The 16,638-nt window shown below is 41.7% G+C and overlaps 1 protein-coding gene across 10 annotated transcripts in view; it reads left to right on the top strand.

The window, feature by feature from the left end:
• TCP11L2 (t-complex 11 like 2) overlaps positions 1-16,638 on the top strand; it is a 79,608-nt gene that overhangs the window by 12,084 nt on the left and 50,886 nt on the right. For 2 of the 10 annotated variants that reach the window (XM_064590683.1, XM_054506853.2), the window contains exons 1-3: positions 6,475-6,589; positions 13,215-13,358; positions 15,317-15,427. The exons of 1 other annotated variant lie outside the window; for it this stretch is intronic. Coding sequence is in view for 2 of the 9 variants with exons in the window: in XM_064590681.1 (XP_064446751.1) it covers positions 6,558-6,589; positions 15,408-15,427 (52 nt within the window). In the remaining 7 variants the exon portion in view is untranslated. Of the gene's footprint in view, positions 1-6,470; positions 6,590-13,214; positions 13,359-15,316; positions 15,428-16,638 lie in introns of those variants that run through there. 7 more of the 10 variants (XM_064590681.1, XM_064590682.1, XM_064590684.1 and 4 more) reach the window with 5 other exon arrangements.

The following is a 16,638-nucleotide window of genomic DNA, read 5'->3' as shown; positions in this document are numbered from 1 at the left end:
GATACCACTTAGTGAGCATTGTTCAGTATTTATCTTGTGCCAGGCCCTAGACGAAGCACTTTTCTTAGATTATTTTATTTGAATCTCCCTGCGACCCTCCAAGGTGGGTACTTTCATTACTTGCAATTTACACGTGGAGAAACCGAGGCCCGGATAACTTAAGTGTCTTGCCCAAGGTCACACAGCTGGTAGCCAGGGTGAAGAGCCTGGTCTGTTTGACTTCAGGGCCAGAGCATCTTATCCACCCCACTCTCCTCAATAAGAGAAGACACTAGATAAATAATTTACATATAGCTATACAGAAATATAGACATTAAACTCTCTTTTAAGCGGGAGATCCATCCTTCAAGGCGTAGCTCTTTTGTGAGAACCTTCTGCTTCCTACCCCTAAACTCTTGCCCTGATGTCTGCTCCCTCCAGTACTCTTAGACTGTCCTACACTGTTGATGGTCTTTTCCTGGACGCAGGTACACCCTCAGGTAGATCAGAACACCTGAGGGAAGGAAGGGCACCTTCTCCTCACTCTGGTTTCTTTTCTCCTTTTCTACCTCTCCTCCGTCTTGCACCGCACACTTCAGCCTCGATCTCTCTGCACCATAAGATAAAACGAACCAGGACTCCCAAATTCACGTCCTAAGGGAAGTTGGAAAGCCTTACCCATGACTTCCACATACTTTCTTAAGCTTACTTTGTTATGGCTACTGTTACCGTCAACTCCTGGCTCCCCGACCCAGTTCATTCAGGAAATGGTCTCGCCTTTCTGTCCCTGCCCCAGATGGAAACTCAGCCCCTTGCTTGGCTTCTACAGTGAACCCACACAACCGGGCCATCCAAACATGTAGACTTTATGAAGGATATTAGAGGACAAGGAGAGGTTTATGCTGTTGAAATTCAAACAACTTCAATGTGAATATTAAACATCCCTGTGAAAACAAAACAAAACAAAACCCTTTGGCTACCAGGCCCTGGAGAAGTATTATTTATTGGCTGCTTTGCTCTCTGAGTATCTCGCTTAATTCTCTCCCTCCCTCCCCATTGCTTTTCTACCCCACCCTCACCCCACACCCAACTCCAAATCCTCTCTCTGTAATGCACAGCTATCCTGTTCACTCAGGCCCCAACCTCCAGACTCAGCTCCAGACCCTTCCAGGTGCCCGGGTGATTGAGAGGACCTTTCACTGAAACCTAATCCACTCTTCTTGGATTGCTGTGTTGGTGGACAGCGAACATTTTATCTTCCTCGATTACACTTAAATATATAAATTGAATTGAGAACCTGCTTTGTGCCAGATGCTGAAGATATACAAAATTGGAAAAATACACAAGCAAGAATCCTAAAGAACTTAATCGTTAAGTTTCTTAAGAACTCATAGCTTACAGAGCAGGTAACCACTATAGCAGACAACTGGTGCTCTAACAGAGGAAGAAGCAAAGGGCCACGGGGCTCAAGGGGATGGAGCAGCCTGTAAATTTGGGCCTCTTAGAGATGCACGGGCCAGACACACAGGAGTCTCCAGTTCTGAGTTCCTTTCTCTAGCCATGGGTTCAGCTGGTATTCCTCACATGTCCCTTCTGAAAGCTTCTCTTCGGCTGTGGCTGCCAAGATTCTTTCCACTGCATTACACAATATGCAATAATTTATGACTGACAGTAACCCAATAACCCTAACTTGATTGTAACTCCAATTTGGACTGTGCAGCCCTTTAGCTCTGCACCACGCTGCAGGGCACCAAGACCATCTATAAGACCATTTGGTGGGTTGAACAACCGAGGATACTGAAGGTTCTCCAAAGAAAGTCAACATGTGCTAAATGTTCAGTCAAGTCCATTTTCAACCTAAGTTTCCTGTTTCCTGTTTTCCCCCCTTTCACAACCAAATACAAACCAAAGCTCTTCTTTCAGATTCTTTAAAAGTAAAAAGGGACCAGTGGGGGCTGGTGATCTCTGTTGTCACAAAGGATGTTGCCTGTCTTGACACTGGTTTCAACAGTTCCTTTACAAAATACTGTGACTGTGCTTTATTTTAGCCTTAGCTTGAATTCTGAGCATAGAACAACTGGTTGTCAAGACGCTCGAAGTGCTTGCCAAATTGTAATTATTACTGTATTCTGGGTTGAGGTGTTTTAAATTAGTTTTCTTTTTATTATAAAAAGATGCTCATTCTAAAATTTAAAACTTTATGAAGTATAAAGTGAAATATGAATGTCAATAGCCCAAAGAAATTTGAATAAACACTTCACCAAAGGAGGTCTACAGATAGCAAATGAGTATATGAAAAATGTACATTGTTGGAGCACCTGGGTGGCTCAGTCGGTTAAGCGTCTGCCTTCGGCTCAGGTCATGATCCCAGGGACCTGGGATCAAGCCCCGCATAGGGCTCCCTGCTCAGCAGGAAGCCTGCTTCTCCCTCTCCCTCTCCCTCTCCCCCTGCTCGTGTTCCCTATCTCTCTGTCAAATAAATAAATAAAATCTAAAAAAAAAGAAAAGAAAAAAAAGAAAAATGTACATTGTTAATCATTAAAGAAATGAAAATGTAAGCCACCCATTTGAAGAGCTAAAATTTACAAGTCTGGTCATACCAGATACTGGCAAGGATAAAGACAAATGGAAATGCTCATACAGTGCTGGCAGGATATAAGATGGTACAACCACTTTGGAAACCAATTTTGTAGTGGGAGAGGGAGAAGCAGGCTTCCTGCTGATCAGGGAGCCCGATGCGGGGCTTGATCCCAGGACCCTGAGATCATGACCTGAGCCAAAGGCTTAACGACTGAGCCACCCAGGTGCCCCAATTTTGCAGGTTCTTAAAAAGTTAAAGGATACACTTACCATATGATCTAGACATTCCGCTAAGCATTTACACAAGGGAAATGAAAGCATATGCAAACACAAAGACTAGTACACAAATGTTCTAGCAGCTTTGTTTTGTTTTTCTGGGGACTAGCCCAAAACTATTCACAATCCAAATAAATGTCCATCACCAGATGAATGATAAGCAAATTGTGATACATCCCTACAATGTAATGCTATTCAGCAATTAAAAGGAATTAATTATTGACATTCTCAGCAACACGGGTGAATATTTTGCTCAATGAAAGAAGCACGACAAAAATAAGACCTATTGCATGATTCCATTTATGTAAAATTCTGGAAAATGCAAACCCTTAGTAACAGAAAGCAGATCAGTGGTTGCCTAGGATGGGGGGACAGGGAAGGGTGGTAGGGAGGGATTACAAAGGGATGTGTGGAAACTTCTGAGGGCGATGAATATATTCGCTATTGGAATTGTGGTCATGGCTTCATAGGTGTGTACGTATGCCAAAACTTATTAGATTGTACATTTTAAATATGTAGCTTACTGTATGTTGCTTATACCTCAATAAAATGGTTAGATACACACACACACACACACACTCACAATCAATAGCCCCCAAACCCTCTCTTGAAATTACCACTAATATCAATTTGTTGTCCTCTTTCTAGACTTCTGCACAGAAGGCATCATATTATACACTATTCTACAATTTGCTTTTTTCTCTTTTTTCACACAGGTAAGCAGGAAGCCACCCCATTCCTTTAAATGGCTTCTCAGTAATCCAGTATGTGAATGTTTTGTGGTATTTCACAGGTCCTCTAAACGTGCACGTTTAGGTGACTTCCAGTTTTTTCTAGAGACTTTTTTTAATCAATACAGTTATTTCCAGAGTTAGGAGCACTTGACTGGGAAGCTTCCTGGTCCTTAAAAAAGCAGTCCCTCGCTGGTGGTTTCTCCTGCTCCACCCTTTCTCCGACCCCCACCCCCACCCCCACCCTAGCAACCAAGCTGTTCTGGCCTCCTTGCTCCACCTGGTGGGCAGTCAAGGAACTGGCCAAGCTTTATTATTTCTCCTGTTGTGAGTGGTTCTCTTTGACTCCAGTTCAGCTAAATCTAATTCTCTCACTCTCCTCTTGAAAACTCGTCAACTAAAATTAGTCCTGAGCCCCTTATCAGAGCATACAAAGTGTTACTACCCTGGCCGCCACCCAGTTTTCCTGCCTCAATTTTGGCAAGTCCAAAATTGGGCTCGATCCTAGGACCCTGAGATCATGATCTGAGATGAAACCAAGATGAAACCAAGATTCGGATGCTTAACTGACTGAGGCACCTAGGCGCCCCTCCATTTATTTATTTCTGTGCTCCCTGCCTCCCCCTACAAAAACGTGAGCTCCTTGAGGACAAGGACTTTGCCTACTTTGTTCACTGCTTGGCTCTCCAGATACGAACAGTGCCTGGCGCATAGTAGGTGCTCAATAAAAATTTGCTGAATGAATTAATAGTGACTTGCCTGACTCTACCTCACTCTATGGCTGAGTAGGACATTCACACAAAGACACATATCCCTTTTCTTCCTCTCCACTCCTCTTCTGACTCTTATAATATCTTGAGGGAATTTTGCCTTCCATCTTCTCTTTTCATTCCCTTGAATAAACAAAAATTATAATCCTTTGAAGAGTCATATCTGATTAGTAGTCTGATTAGTGTTACAGTTCTTGGGCTGCACACTAACAAAACTGTCTCCTGGACACCAAGGTGTGCTGGAACTGATAAAGAAAACCTCGTGAGGCCCCAAGCATGAGCAACCAAGAGTGTGTACAAGGTCAGGGAGGGGGGTTGGCTTTCACCTCATCATGGAGCCCAGCACAAGGTTTGGAAGCTTTGGAAGCATCCAGAGGCTGTCTGTTTGGCATGGACCGTGAGTGTCCTATGGCTTACAGGTAGAGGTGGCCAACCATCTCTGTGAGCAATGAACATGATATTTGGGAATCTGAGTAGAAGGGGAGGGGACAAGCCGGCTAATGTGTTTGTTAGCTCAGAGGAACATGTGGCTTCTCAGGAATAACTGGGGGATGCTTTAAAGGAGATTCATTTCCAGCAATATGGTTGGTAGGCACCCATGGTGTCATAATTTAAATAAAAGAAGGAAGTGTGACATCATTTTCTACTCCCAAGCTTGTGAGGGCTGGGACTCTAGGGCTGTACCTTAAAAAAAAAAAAAAAAAAAAAAAGTGCAGAGTTGGAAATCAGATTTAGTTCTAAAAATGAACCAGGTAAAAAAATCTTCAAAGTCATGGAAAGGGTGAAGAAGTCTTTAGTAAATATACTCCAAAATTTTGCTACTACTTCCTCATTTTTCCTTCCTTAAATTAGCTTTTACCTTCAAACATCAGCATGCTGAATAAGTTGTTTCAAAAACTATATTCACTTTTTTCAGGTGTATTTAATTGCTGGCATTGTATCTTTTTTTTTCCATTATAACAATTTGGCATATTGAAGACATTATTGCTTAAACAGTGTTTTGTGAGTCACCTAGGGAACTTGAAGTTCCCTGTGTGCAACTAGGTATTCTTGCAAAGTATCTACTGAAAATTTTTGGAACATCATTTGTTTGTAAATAAAAGCTGCTCAACAGTGAGTTGTGTGTTTGTTTGATCACTGATGTTTACTATGAGCAGAATGATCTTGGCTGATCCATTGGCTGTGGCCCAGAAAGTTCTGCTTTTGGAGAAGAGAAAGTCAGGGAAGGGAGGAGTTTGAAAGGATGGGCAGAAGGGTGACCCTTTCTGTTTGGAACAACAGCATCGATCTTCTCCCAGAAAGTGGTTGTTAGTTGGACGGTAGCCATGATAAAGACGATTAATTCTGACTGATGGTATCTGGTGAATTAAGAGCATTTCATGCTCTTTCAGCATTTGGAGATATCTCTTCCAACAGCTCCAACCTGCCTCAAACCATATATCACCTGGTTAATAGAAAAGTAGCATATTAGCAAAATATGCGGAGGGGTGTGTGCGTGTGTTGTGTGTATGTGTGGTGTTTGGTGTGTGTGTGTGTGGTGTGTATGTTGTGTGTGTGTGTGGTGTGTGTGTGGTGTGTATATGTGTGTATGTATGTATGAGGTGTGTGTGGTGTGTGTATGTGTGTTGTGTGTGTGATGTGTGGTGTGTGTGGGGTGTGTGATGTGTGGTGTGTGTGTGTGATGTGTGGTGTGTGTGGTGTGTGATGTGTGACGTGTGGCGTGTGGTGTGTGGTGTGTGTGTGTGATGTGTGTGTGGTGTCTGTGGTGTGTGTGTGGTGTGTGGCGTGTGTGTGTGATGTGTGGTGGCTGTGTGTGGCGTGTGTGGCGTGTGTGTGTGGTGTGTGTGTGGGTGGGTGTGTTGAGGAAGGCAGGCCTGTGCACGTCCCTCACCCTCCCTGAAAGCCTGCTGCGAGGGCCCTGCCGGAGGGCTGGCGGTGGGTGGGTGCTGCGGGGAGTGGTTGTGAAGGTAAGTCAAACCCCGTCCCTACTTTCAAAACAGTACAAATTCAGAGGGGAAAAGAACTTGAATAGAAACAAACTCGAAAAGGATGCTCTAGGTAACACGTAAGGTCACTTTCACACCTGAGATTTTATTATCCTGTTCTATTTATCCGTCAACAACTATATATTCAGGTCACCTAAGAGAAATTGGAACAGAGACCCGTGGGCAGAACAGAGAAGGTGTACTGACTTCCAAATGTGGGCCTGTAAGACGTTATAATGCACATGGCATCTAAGCTGAATCTTAAATGGTGAGTAGAAATTTGGGAGGTAAATTTGTGGTCTCAGTGGCACTGCAAGAAGAGGGTAGTGTGTAGAAGCATGGCCACAAATTCGGGGATCGATGGGGTTTAGTGTCCCTAAAGCATAAGAGGGGTTCATGGTAGTTTTAAAATATGTCTGGGCACCTGGGTGGCTCATATGGTTAAGTGTCTGCCTTCGGCTCAGGTCATGATCCCAGGGCCCTGGGATCGAGTCCCGCATCCGGCTCCCTGCTCAGTGGGGAGCCTGCTTCTCCCTCTCCCTCTGCCTGCCACTCCCCTTGCTTACGCTCTCTCTCTCTGTGTCAGATAAATAAATTAAAAATCTTAAAAAAATAAAATAAAATATGTCTACAAATTCTTTGAAACCCCTCCCACAAAGGGTGGGTCTATGCTTGTTATATATTATATATTGTATATGCTATATGTCATTATATTTAGTGTAAAAATGAAGGCATATAATATAGCTATATTATTATGTAGTCTATATTTTATTATATACTATATAAAATATTCTATTTTAATGATAAGATGATTAATAATACATAAAATAAATGATAGACAAATATCATTTATTTTATATATTAGATTTAATAAATGAAGGTAAATTTCAGATAACTTATATATATATATAAAGTAAATGAAGGTAAAGCCAACTGTCCCAAATCTAAATAACAGCTTACATCTCATTCTCATGAAGTCCTAGTGAGTATTTCTGACCAGAAGGCAGCCAGAGACCCAGGTTCCTTCCATCTCGTGATTCTCTCTTCCAAGGCCTCCACATTGTCTGCACACAGTCCATGAATGGGGAGAGTGGTGTTTTAAGGCCAGTCTGGAAAGTGGCAACCATCTCTCCCCTGTATTCTGTTGGCCAGAACTCAGTCACATGTCAATATCTAACCACAAGGGAGACTGTGCACTGGGGGAAAAGAAAATAAAATGGATATGCATGGCTCATCAGTCTCTGACATATTCTTTTTTTTTTTTTTTTTTTGGTAGGCTCCATGCCCAGCGTAGAGCCCAATGCAGGGTTTGATCCCATAATCCTGAGATCAAGACCCGAGCTGAGATCAAGAGTTGGGTGCTTAACTGACAGTCACCCAGGCGCCCACTGACACATATTCATATTACCTACATTTCATTTTCGCAGGATTTCTGAGTAGTTAGACATTATTATTTCCATTTTACAGATAGGATAGCTCACACTCTAAAAGACTATGCAGCCTGCCTAAAATCATATAACTGATAGGTGATAAGACTACAACTCAAATCTAGGTTGTTTTTTGTTTTTTTTTAATAAACCCACCCTCTTCTATGCTAATTTCTTTCATGCCAATTTCTCCCACCCTTGCTCCTATCCCCCAAAGGAAATATTTAGATTGTTATGTGTCTTTATAAATAGTTACAATTGTTTGAAACACTGCTTGATCAAACATGGGTTTTCACAAAGTTCCGGGTAGTCCTAACCAATTCTTAATCTTTCTTGGTTTGCCAAGGATTTGTTTCAGCTTATCCCAGCTCCAGAAAACCCATCTAGATTTTCCTCAAGAACCTCTACATTCAGCCCTCACATATCTTCTGCTCTTCTTTAACAGGACAACCAGATCTGTTTCCAATTTAAACAGACATAATGGAATATGCTTCCTTCTTCAATTTTACAATTAGCATTCTGATCCCTCTGATTAACTTGAATATTTCCCGGTTTTCAAGCAAGCAAAAAGAAAGAAAAGAACAGTTACATTTAAAGTTTATCAGGGTTAATTCTCCTGATCACTGATCTCTCATCAACTAGCTTTCTGCCCTCCCAACCGATATTTAGAAGTTTTGCCTCTAAGGTCATGTTATCGATTGGTATGCATGCGCCGAGTGCATGTTATGTGATGGGCACCATGTAAAAGAATGATGTAAAGATAGATCATTTTCTGACAGAGGGTTTGGGGCAAACGTCAGCATCACTTACTGTGGGCTTCAGTGCACAGGAGAAGTACCTTCTGTTCTCTTGGCATCTGCAGAGAGGTGCGCTTGGATGAGGACACAGCTTGATGAGGACACAGAGCTTTGCTCTAGAAGAAGAACCCCCACCCCTGGTTCTTACGGAGCAAGCATGGCAATGACCTTGCCCAGAAGAAACACGGTGGTCTCGGCCATGGCCACCAGGCACTCTGCAAGTGGGAGGTGGCTGGTGAGAAGAACACCAAAAAAACACTAGCAGCCCAGCTAGACCTAAGGCGCTTGTGAATTTGGGCACAACCTCTCCTGCTGGTGGACAAGAATACCTCAAATCCCAGTCAGTTCAGCCAGGCCATGTGGGATGAGCATCCTAGTTCCGCACATGGACCTTCAGACTGCTTGTCTCCGTAGTTGTGAAGACGAATTGGATATGGCCCTTAAACACAAGGAACTCCCAGTCTAAAATGAGGGACTTTCATGGAATCAAATCATTACAGGGCATGTGTGATGGATACATGCTTTAAAAGCTTGCCTGAAGTCTGTTTTTCTATCTAATGATGTTTAGCGGAATCCTCGGGTGAAAATATTGCTCAAGGCCCTTATTTTCTTCATGGAGGTGGCATAAATGCCCAAAGGGCCTGTGAATCATGCAAATGAATAGAGTAGGCCACAGATAAGAGACCCAGGGTCGGTGGCATGCAAATTCTGGCATAATTTATCTGTGGCTAAAACCGACTCATGGCAATGTCCTCTACACCAAGCTTATTTTTTTCAGTTCTGGGCCCCTGAGGAAATCTCTCAGCACTGTCCGCCTAGATCTAGAAAATGCAGTGATCTTTTCAGCTCATATAGCAAGAATGATGAACCTCCCAGTCTGCAGGAGGCACCAAAGTGGGCCATTTCCTGCCATTTTTTGAAAACTGTAAAAACACCACCAAATAGTTCAAACCAATCCAGATCCTTAGCTAAGCGGTGCCAAGTTTCTTCCACGTCCGTTAGGCTAACCTTAACCATAGTTTTCTACAATAAATTTAACCCAAATACTGTACCTATGAACTTGCATCTAATCAATTGAGTTAACTTTTTATCCCTGTCTCTCCTTCGATAACACTGTCTCTGGGTAGCACAACATGTCCTCAGGTCTGCATTGCATGCTCTTCCTCAGCAGCTTGGATTGACCTCTATTGGTGAAGGGATGATTGCCAAAAAGTGAAATACGTGACTCTATAAAATAGCACAAACTCGAGCTTTAAAAAGTATTCATTTTATTAATTAAAGGGGAGTAGCCAGTAAAATGATAAAGCCAATTTCAGGAACATTTGAGCAACAGAGGTTTATACAGCCCATCACGAAGGCATTTAAAAAAAAAAATCTTAGAATAAGATGACTGGGTAGTTACAAAATTGGCTAATGTCTTACAGGGCAATAAACAATAAACCTTTGGGGTTATCTTTTCTATGGAACAGAATTCATTTCATTCGTATTGGTACTAGACAAGAATTATCTGTGTTGTTATCAGTTTTCAATAAATGAACATCTACCTTTCCAAAATTGTAAGATATCTGAACCAGTAGTAAATAGGAAGTCAACGAGGGTACAGAGTCCTAGCGAATCAGTTAATCCTTGAATGCGTCTGCCACTCTAAGGTACTACATAGCACTACACTGAAAAGACATCCAGTAATCCCTTTTGCCTATTTCTAAGTTTTTGGACAACGTTTGGATGAATACCCAAGTTTGGGGGAAATTGTTCTTAATATAATAGAGTGTACTATTATATATATAGAGAGAGAGAGAGAGAGAGTATGTGTGCATTATTGAGCTAATAATAATGTACATAATAATAAAACATAAAGGTATGTTTTATTTATATATTTTATATATAAATAATAATAATGTACATAATAATAATAAAAAAATTGCTAGGCTTTACTGAGCACCGCTATTTTCCCATGTGTGTAATACTAGGAAGGAGGTATCATTTCTCACCCATTTTACGGATGAAACTGAACCTAGACAAATTAACCTGCCCCAAATCACTCAACGCATGACAGCGCAGGCATTAGACCCCTGATCTGCCTGTTTGACTCTATATCTCTGCTCTTAGCCACTCAGAGCATTTGTCATTTAGTAGTAAAATAGCCCATTTCTTTGCCTGGCTTCTCCCTGGACTGTGAATTCCAAAAGGCCGAAGATTGTGGTTTCTTGCTCATTGATATTTTCCTTGCATCTGTTGATATCCAGCACATAACAGGCAGTCAATAAATATTTCTTAAAATTAAATTGAACACAGGGCACACGGGTGGCTCAGTCAAGCGTCCAACTCTTGATTTCAACTCAGGTCATGATCTCGGGGTTGTGAGATGGAGCCCTGAGTCTCAGGCTCTGAGCTTAGCACTGAGTCTGCTTAAGGCTCTCTCTCCTCTACCCCTCTGCAACTGCGTGCAGCTCTCTCTCTCAAATTTTGAAAAATTAAATTGAACATGTAAAAGCAGAGAATCAGATTCCAATTCAAATACATTTTTTATTAGCTCTCTCACCCTTCTCTTATAATGAAGATACCAGCTATGGTCCTTATTTTCCCCTTTTATTCCCATTGGTAACAATGTTCCAAACAATGGTGGGGGTGAAGTGTTTAACCGATATAGTCTTTACTCATTTATAGAATTGTTTATAAAATAAACATTTGTTGAGTGCCTCACACATGCAAGACTTTGCACTAGGCATCATAAGAATGGCTCCCCCACTAAGTGTAGCTTTACGAAATAGAATCCTGGGGTATTTCTTGAGTGCCCCAATTAGCAAATATCAATCTAGAATGTAGTTCTCCTGATAAAATGCCATCAGACTTAACTTTTAAAAATATAGATGACCTTTCTTACCCTTAATGAAATTTACCATACTTGTCATCTGGCTCTTTCTCCACTTGCTCAGAGATCCTTTCTCTTCCCTTCCCCTGCTCTGCTGTGTGTTCAGGGAGGACTGAACCCAGGATACTACATTTCCCAGTTTCCCTTGCTAACTGGCTTCAGGCTGGGTTTGGCTAATGGGTGGCCCTGGAGGGCGATAGGAGGATGGGAAGAGGGGAGAAGCCCCCACTCCAGTCCCTCCTTTTCCTCCCCTCAACCCCCAACCACCACACCTTGAAAAAAAACCTCTCCAGTGGTGGCTTATCTCCCCTAGGGTTCTACCTTCTTCTCCTCAGTCCCTTCTTCTGTGGTCTCACCTCCCACTGGACAGTCCTGACTCCCAGGCTCTGCTTTTGTCCCTTTGTTCCTTTAGCTCTAGGGATGGAAGTCGTTACCCACTGATTCTATAATCTGGGTTATTTTGCCATCCCATAAGAGGATTTGAGCTCTTCCTGTGTATAATAGCTTCTGCCCATTGAATTCCCTCAATTGAACTAAGTGGAACAGACTCTTGTTTTTCTGAATGGATCCTGACTTACTGGTCTAATGAGGAGAGAATAGCAATATTCACATTGACATGTAAATATTGGGTGATATGTTAGGCTCACTCATTAGCTGAGTAAATGGCTCCTGTACCACCAACTTTGTGGATTCAAATTGGTTCCTTGGCATAATATCACATGTCACAGACCTCTAACTTGCTCAGGACCAGTTGAAACTGTGAATATTACATCAGTAAATAACAAGAGTGTGATATTAGTACCTATAGTTAATTGATCCATACAATGTACCTAGGACTCTACTCAACTCCTTATACATATTATCTTTTAATTCTCCAACAAACTGTGGGGTATTTGTCCTAGTCAAGATGCCTAGTGGCAAATAACAGACACCTCCTTTGAATAGACGTACCAACTGCTCTTGGGTAGTTCATGGAATTTAGACGAAGGCTGAAAAACCAGGCTTGGGAGGAACTAAAGGAAGTCACCCACACCTAAGACCATGCCGCAGGGATGATCTGCTAAAGACTGCCATTTGGGAAGCTGGGCCACCAAAATGACAAATGGCCCCCACAACACCATTATCCCCATTTTACACCAGTGATGATAAAGGCATATGTATAATGAGTGGTAGAACATGGCTATAAGCCCTCTGGTCTGCCTGAATCCAAAGCACATCTTCTTTCCACCATACTACATTTGCTTTTTATATAAGGTTAGTCTGTACCTAAATTGATCTGCTCTTTGAAAGTTTTGATCTACATAAACTTGTAAATTTTTATTTATTTATTTATTTATTTTTAAAGATTTTATTTATTTATTTGACAGAGAGAGACACAGCGAGAGGGGGAACACAAGCAGGGAGAGTGGAAGAGGGAGAAGCAGGCCTCCCGCCAAGCAGGGAGCCCGATGCAGGGATCGATCCCAGGACCCTGGGATCATGACCTGAGCTGAAGGCAGACGCTTAACGACTGAGCCACCCAGGCGCCCCATAAACTTGTAAATTTTTTAAAAATTTTAACTTACAGTACAACCACAGTAGCCTTCCTTTAAATAAAGAATTCAGTTTGAGCATTAATATTCACATGTACACAATTACGTTGCACTCGGCTTTTTAGGATTTGCTGATTAGGTACACGCAGGTGAACCTGTAACATAAACTGTGTCATAGCTGGGAATGCCTCTAGGGAATTGGCCAGAAATGCCTTATAATTGTTCCTTTTTTTTTTTTTTAAGATTTTATTTATTTATTTGACAGAGAGAGACACAGCGAGAGAGGGAACACAAGAGAGGGAGAAGCAGGCTTGCAGGAGAGCAGGGAGCCCAATGCGGGGCTCGATCCCAGGACCCTGGGATCATGACCTGAGCCGAAGGCGGACGCTTAACCGACTGAGCCACCCAGGTGCCCCATTATAATTGTTCTTTACTCCAGATTTTCTTGCAGCAAAATTTACTTTTTTTTTGGTTTCTCTGACTGCTTCATATATATATATATATATATGAGAGAAACATAAACAGCTTCATATTTTAGGAGAGCTGGCAGCAATCCATTTTCCTTGCTTTCTGGAAGGCATGAGCACCCTTCTAGAGTAATGGAATGGAATGTGCTTATAAATACTCTGAGCACTTAGTTGATATAGCACTGGTATGCATGTTGACAGGTTCTTATGGAAATTAGATAATTGTGCCACCAATGGGTAATACATTGCATGTGACACCACCCACGTGCATATGTGTGTGTGTGTGTGTGTGTGTGTGTGTACACGTGCATGTGCATTTATAGAGTAAGTCATGAAATGAGTTCTGGTTTCTATTCTTGACCTACCAATTCAGTGAGTCACTGAATATCACTTTGGTCAGTCATAAACCCTCAGTGCCCTGATATAATACCTTCCACTCGAAAACACAGGAACTCAGGTAAAAGCTACTGTACAGACGTCTGCATGTTCAGGGCTCTCAATTTTTCATCCTCAAAAGGTAGTATAATTATTTAAGACTCATACCACTTTGGGAAAGAATGCCTGTCCAGTTTATCATCAAAAGAAGAAAACCCTTAGAGGTCACATGTTGGGGCACAACATGTATTTTAAATGAAGGTAAACTCCATGCACCTGGATTGTCTAAGAGTTAGACTTGAAAGGAACAATCTAAAAAGTGATCATTTTTACTTTCACAGCAGAAATAATTTTGAAATATTATAGTGAGGGATCTTTTGCAAATCTATTCCTTTCTATAGTTTATATGAAAAGTTCCACTTGTTACCATGACTTTTAAAAATATGAATAAAAAGATGGGAAAGCTATTTATTGTGTAGTGTTAGCCCACCAGCACGAAGGTATATTTAAGAGGGCATACAATGGTAAGAGTAGTACCATCGTATGGCAGTGTGAATTACAGAGTAATATATAAATGAATACATTCTCAGTGGAAAAGAAATAAGCCATTGGTATGTATATAGAATAAATCAGGAACATCGACCAATCTACCTCTGAAACAGTTTGGAGGGTCACTTTTTAGTCCATTTTAAAAAAATCTTTTTATTGTTATGTTAATCCCCATACATTACATCATTAGTTTTAGATGCAGTGTTCCATGATTCATTGTTTGTGCATAACACTCAGTGCTCCATGCCGAACGTGCCCTCCTCAATACCCATCACCAGGCTAACCCATCCTCCCACCCCCATCCCCTCTAGAACCCTCAGTTTGTTTTTCAGAGTCCATTGTCTCTCATGGTTCGTCTCCCCCTCTGATTTCCCCCCCTTCATTCTTCCTCTCCTGCTATCTTCTTTTTTTTTTCCTTAACATATATTGCATTATTTGATTCAGAGGTACAGATCTGAGATTCAACAGTCTTACACAATTCACAGCACTTACCAGAGCACATACCCTCCCCAGTGTCTATCACCCAGTCACCCCATCCCTCCCACCCCACACCCCACTCCAGCAACCTTCAGTTTGTTTCCTGAGATTAAGAATTCTTTTAGTCCATTTCTATGCATTTTATAAATACAATATACACATATGCTCTCATGCAAGCTCTCCCTTAAGCAGAAATGGTATCACCCCACAATCATTGTTCTATAACTCATGTTTTTGTATTAAACAGTCTATCTGAGGAGTCACATTTCTTAAATCTTTCCTTTATGTCTTCTGGGTTTTGCCTCTTATTTTAGAAGTTCTTCCTGTACCCCACTGGGTATTCCAATGGATTTTTAAAGTGAGGGCATAAATGTTCATCTGTGGTTGGACGGACTGGGCAGGCATTTAGAACGTGACCATCTGCTGGCTCAGAGGTGGGGTAAAGACAGTGACTGTCTTGATCAGGGCTCTGTGCCAACACCTCTCTGGTTTCTCATAGGTGCTCCTTAGAGCTTCACCTCTCCTTGGCCCCTCCCACTCCCTGCCCAGCCTTGTCTTCCCTCCTGGTCATCACTCTCTTTGCTTTCCAGGGGACAACAGTGGTTTCCAGGTAAGTGAAGGGGGCACATGGAGGGTAAAGAGGGATGGGTGGGTTCTAAAAACATTTTTCCTTTTAGTATGTGAGGAGAGTACGTCTGGGTCTGTGTCCAGATGTGAGAGTATAGGCAACTGAAATGAGAAGTAACCTCCAATTTTATGCTAATTCAGGTCAGAGAAGTCAAGGGGAAAACTGTTTCTTGTGCTTTAGAAATTTGATCAAGCATCAACATTTTGATAAATGGTCAAAACTGGTCAGTGATCTAAATCTCCTTTATCTTCAAGACCAAAAGAAAAGGAATGGCAAAAGCTGATGAGAAGGTGTGGTCAAATTTTGAACATTTAGTTACCAATTACCTAGTTTATATTAGCCAATTTTTTTTTCTACCTTCTACTTTCTATTGCCTTTCTCCCCAACCCTTGCTGCTTTTTAGCCCTTCCTAGCACCTTAAGATGGACAGGGGAGAGAAAAAGGGATGGTATTCCAAGCAATCAATTTTTCCACTACAGTGAAATCATATCTTATGTGAGGGGTTAATTTCCAAAGGGAGAACATAAGGTCAAAATCACATGCAGTCAAAATTATCTTTGAAAGGTCCTTTGATGGGCCATAAGACCTGGGATATACCCACTTATGTTTTGGTTTTGTTTGTTTGTTTTTGCCTATGGCATTGAAACAGGTTATGTTTCTTCAACTGAGCACTAGATAAAATAATTGATTTGAAAAGGTGAAGGGAAAATAAGCACCTTTAAACTCTAGACTGATGTTCTGTGTGGTGAGATCAAGACCAGCTACATAATTTGCAAGGTCCAGTGCAAAATGAAAATGTGGGCTCTTCATTGAAAAATTATGAAGAATTTCAAGATGGCAGCAGCAGAGCATTAAACTGAGTGTAGGGCTCTTCCAAGTGTAGGGCCTTGTGCACCTGCTCAGTTTGCATACCCATGAAGCCAGCCCTTGGTAAGAAGCTTGGAATGTAATCAGAAGCTTGGAAACTGAGATCAACTCAGGAAGAGAAGCCTCACAACTCCCATAGAGAGAACAGGGGGCAAAATCACTGTCAGTATTTAAGTTATTCTGTTGTGCTCCCTGCACCCTGTCCCATCTGAGGCCATATAGTTGAATTTATACTGTGCTAAATCAGCACAAGATGCAGCTCCTCTATATAAGTTAAATGGTTGAGAGGTTACAAATCCATATTCAAATTCCATTAGAGGATCTTT

This window comes from Mirounga angustirostris, unplaced genomic scaffold (genome assembly GCF_029215605.1).
Source record: "Mirounga angustirostris isolate CCGP_5_RB_7025 unplaced genomic scaffold, mMirAng1.0.hap1 SCAF_5, whole genome shotgun sequence".
NCBI lineage: Eukaryota > Metazoa > Chordata > Mammalia > Carnivora > Phocidae > Mirounga > Mirounga angustirostris.
Note: the sequence above shows the minus strand (reverse complement) of the source record. Positions and strands in the feature narration are given on the sequence as shown.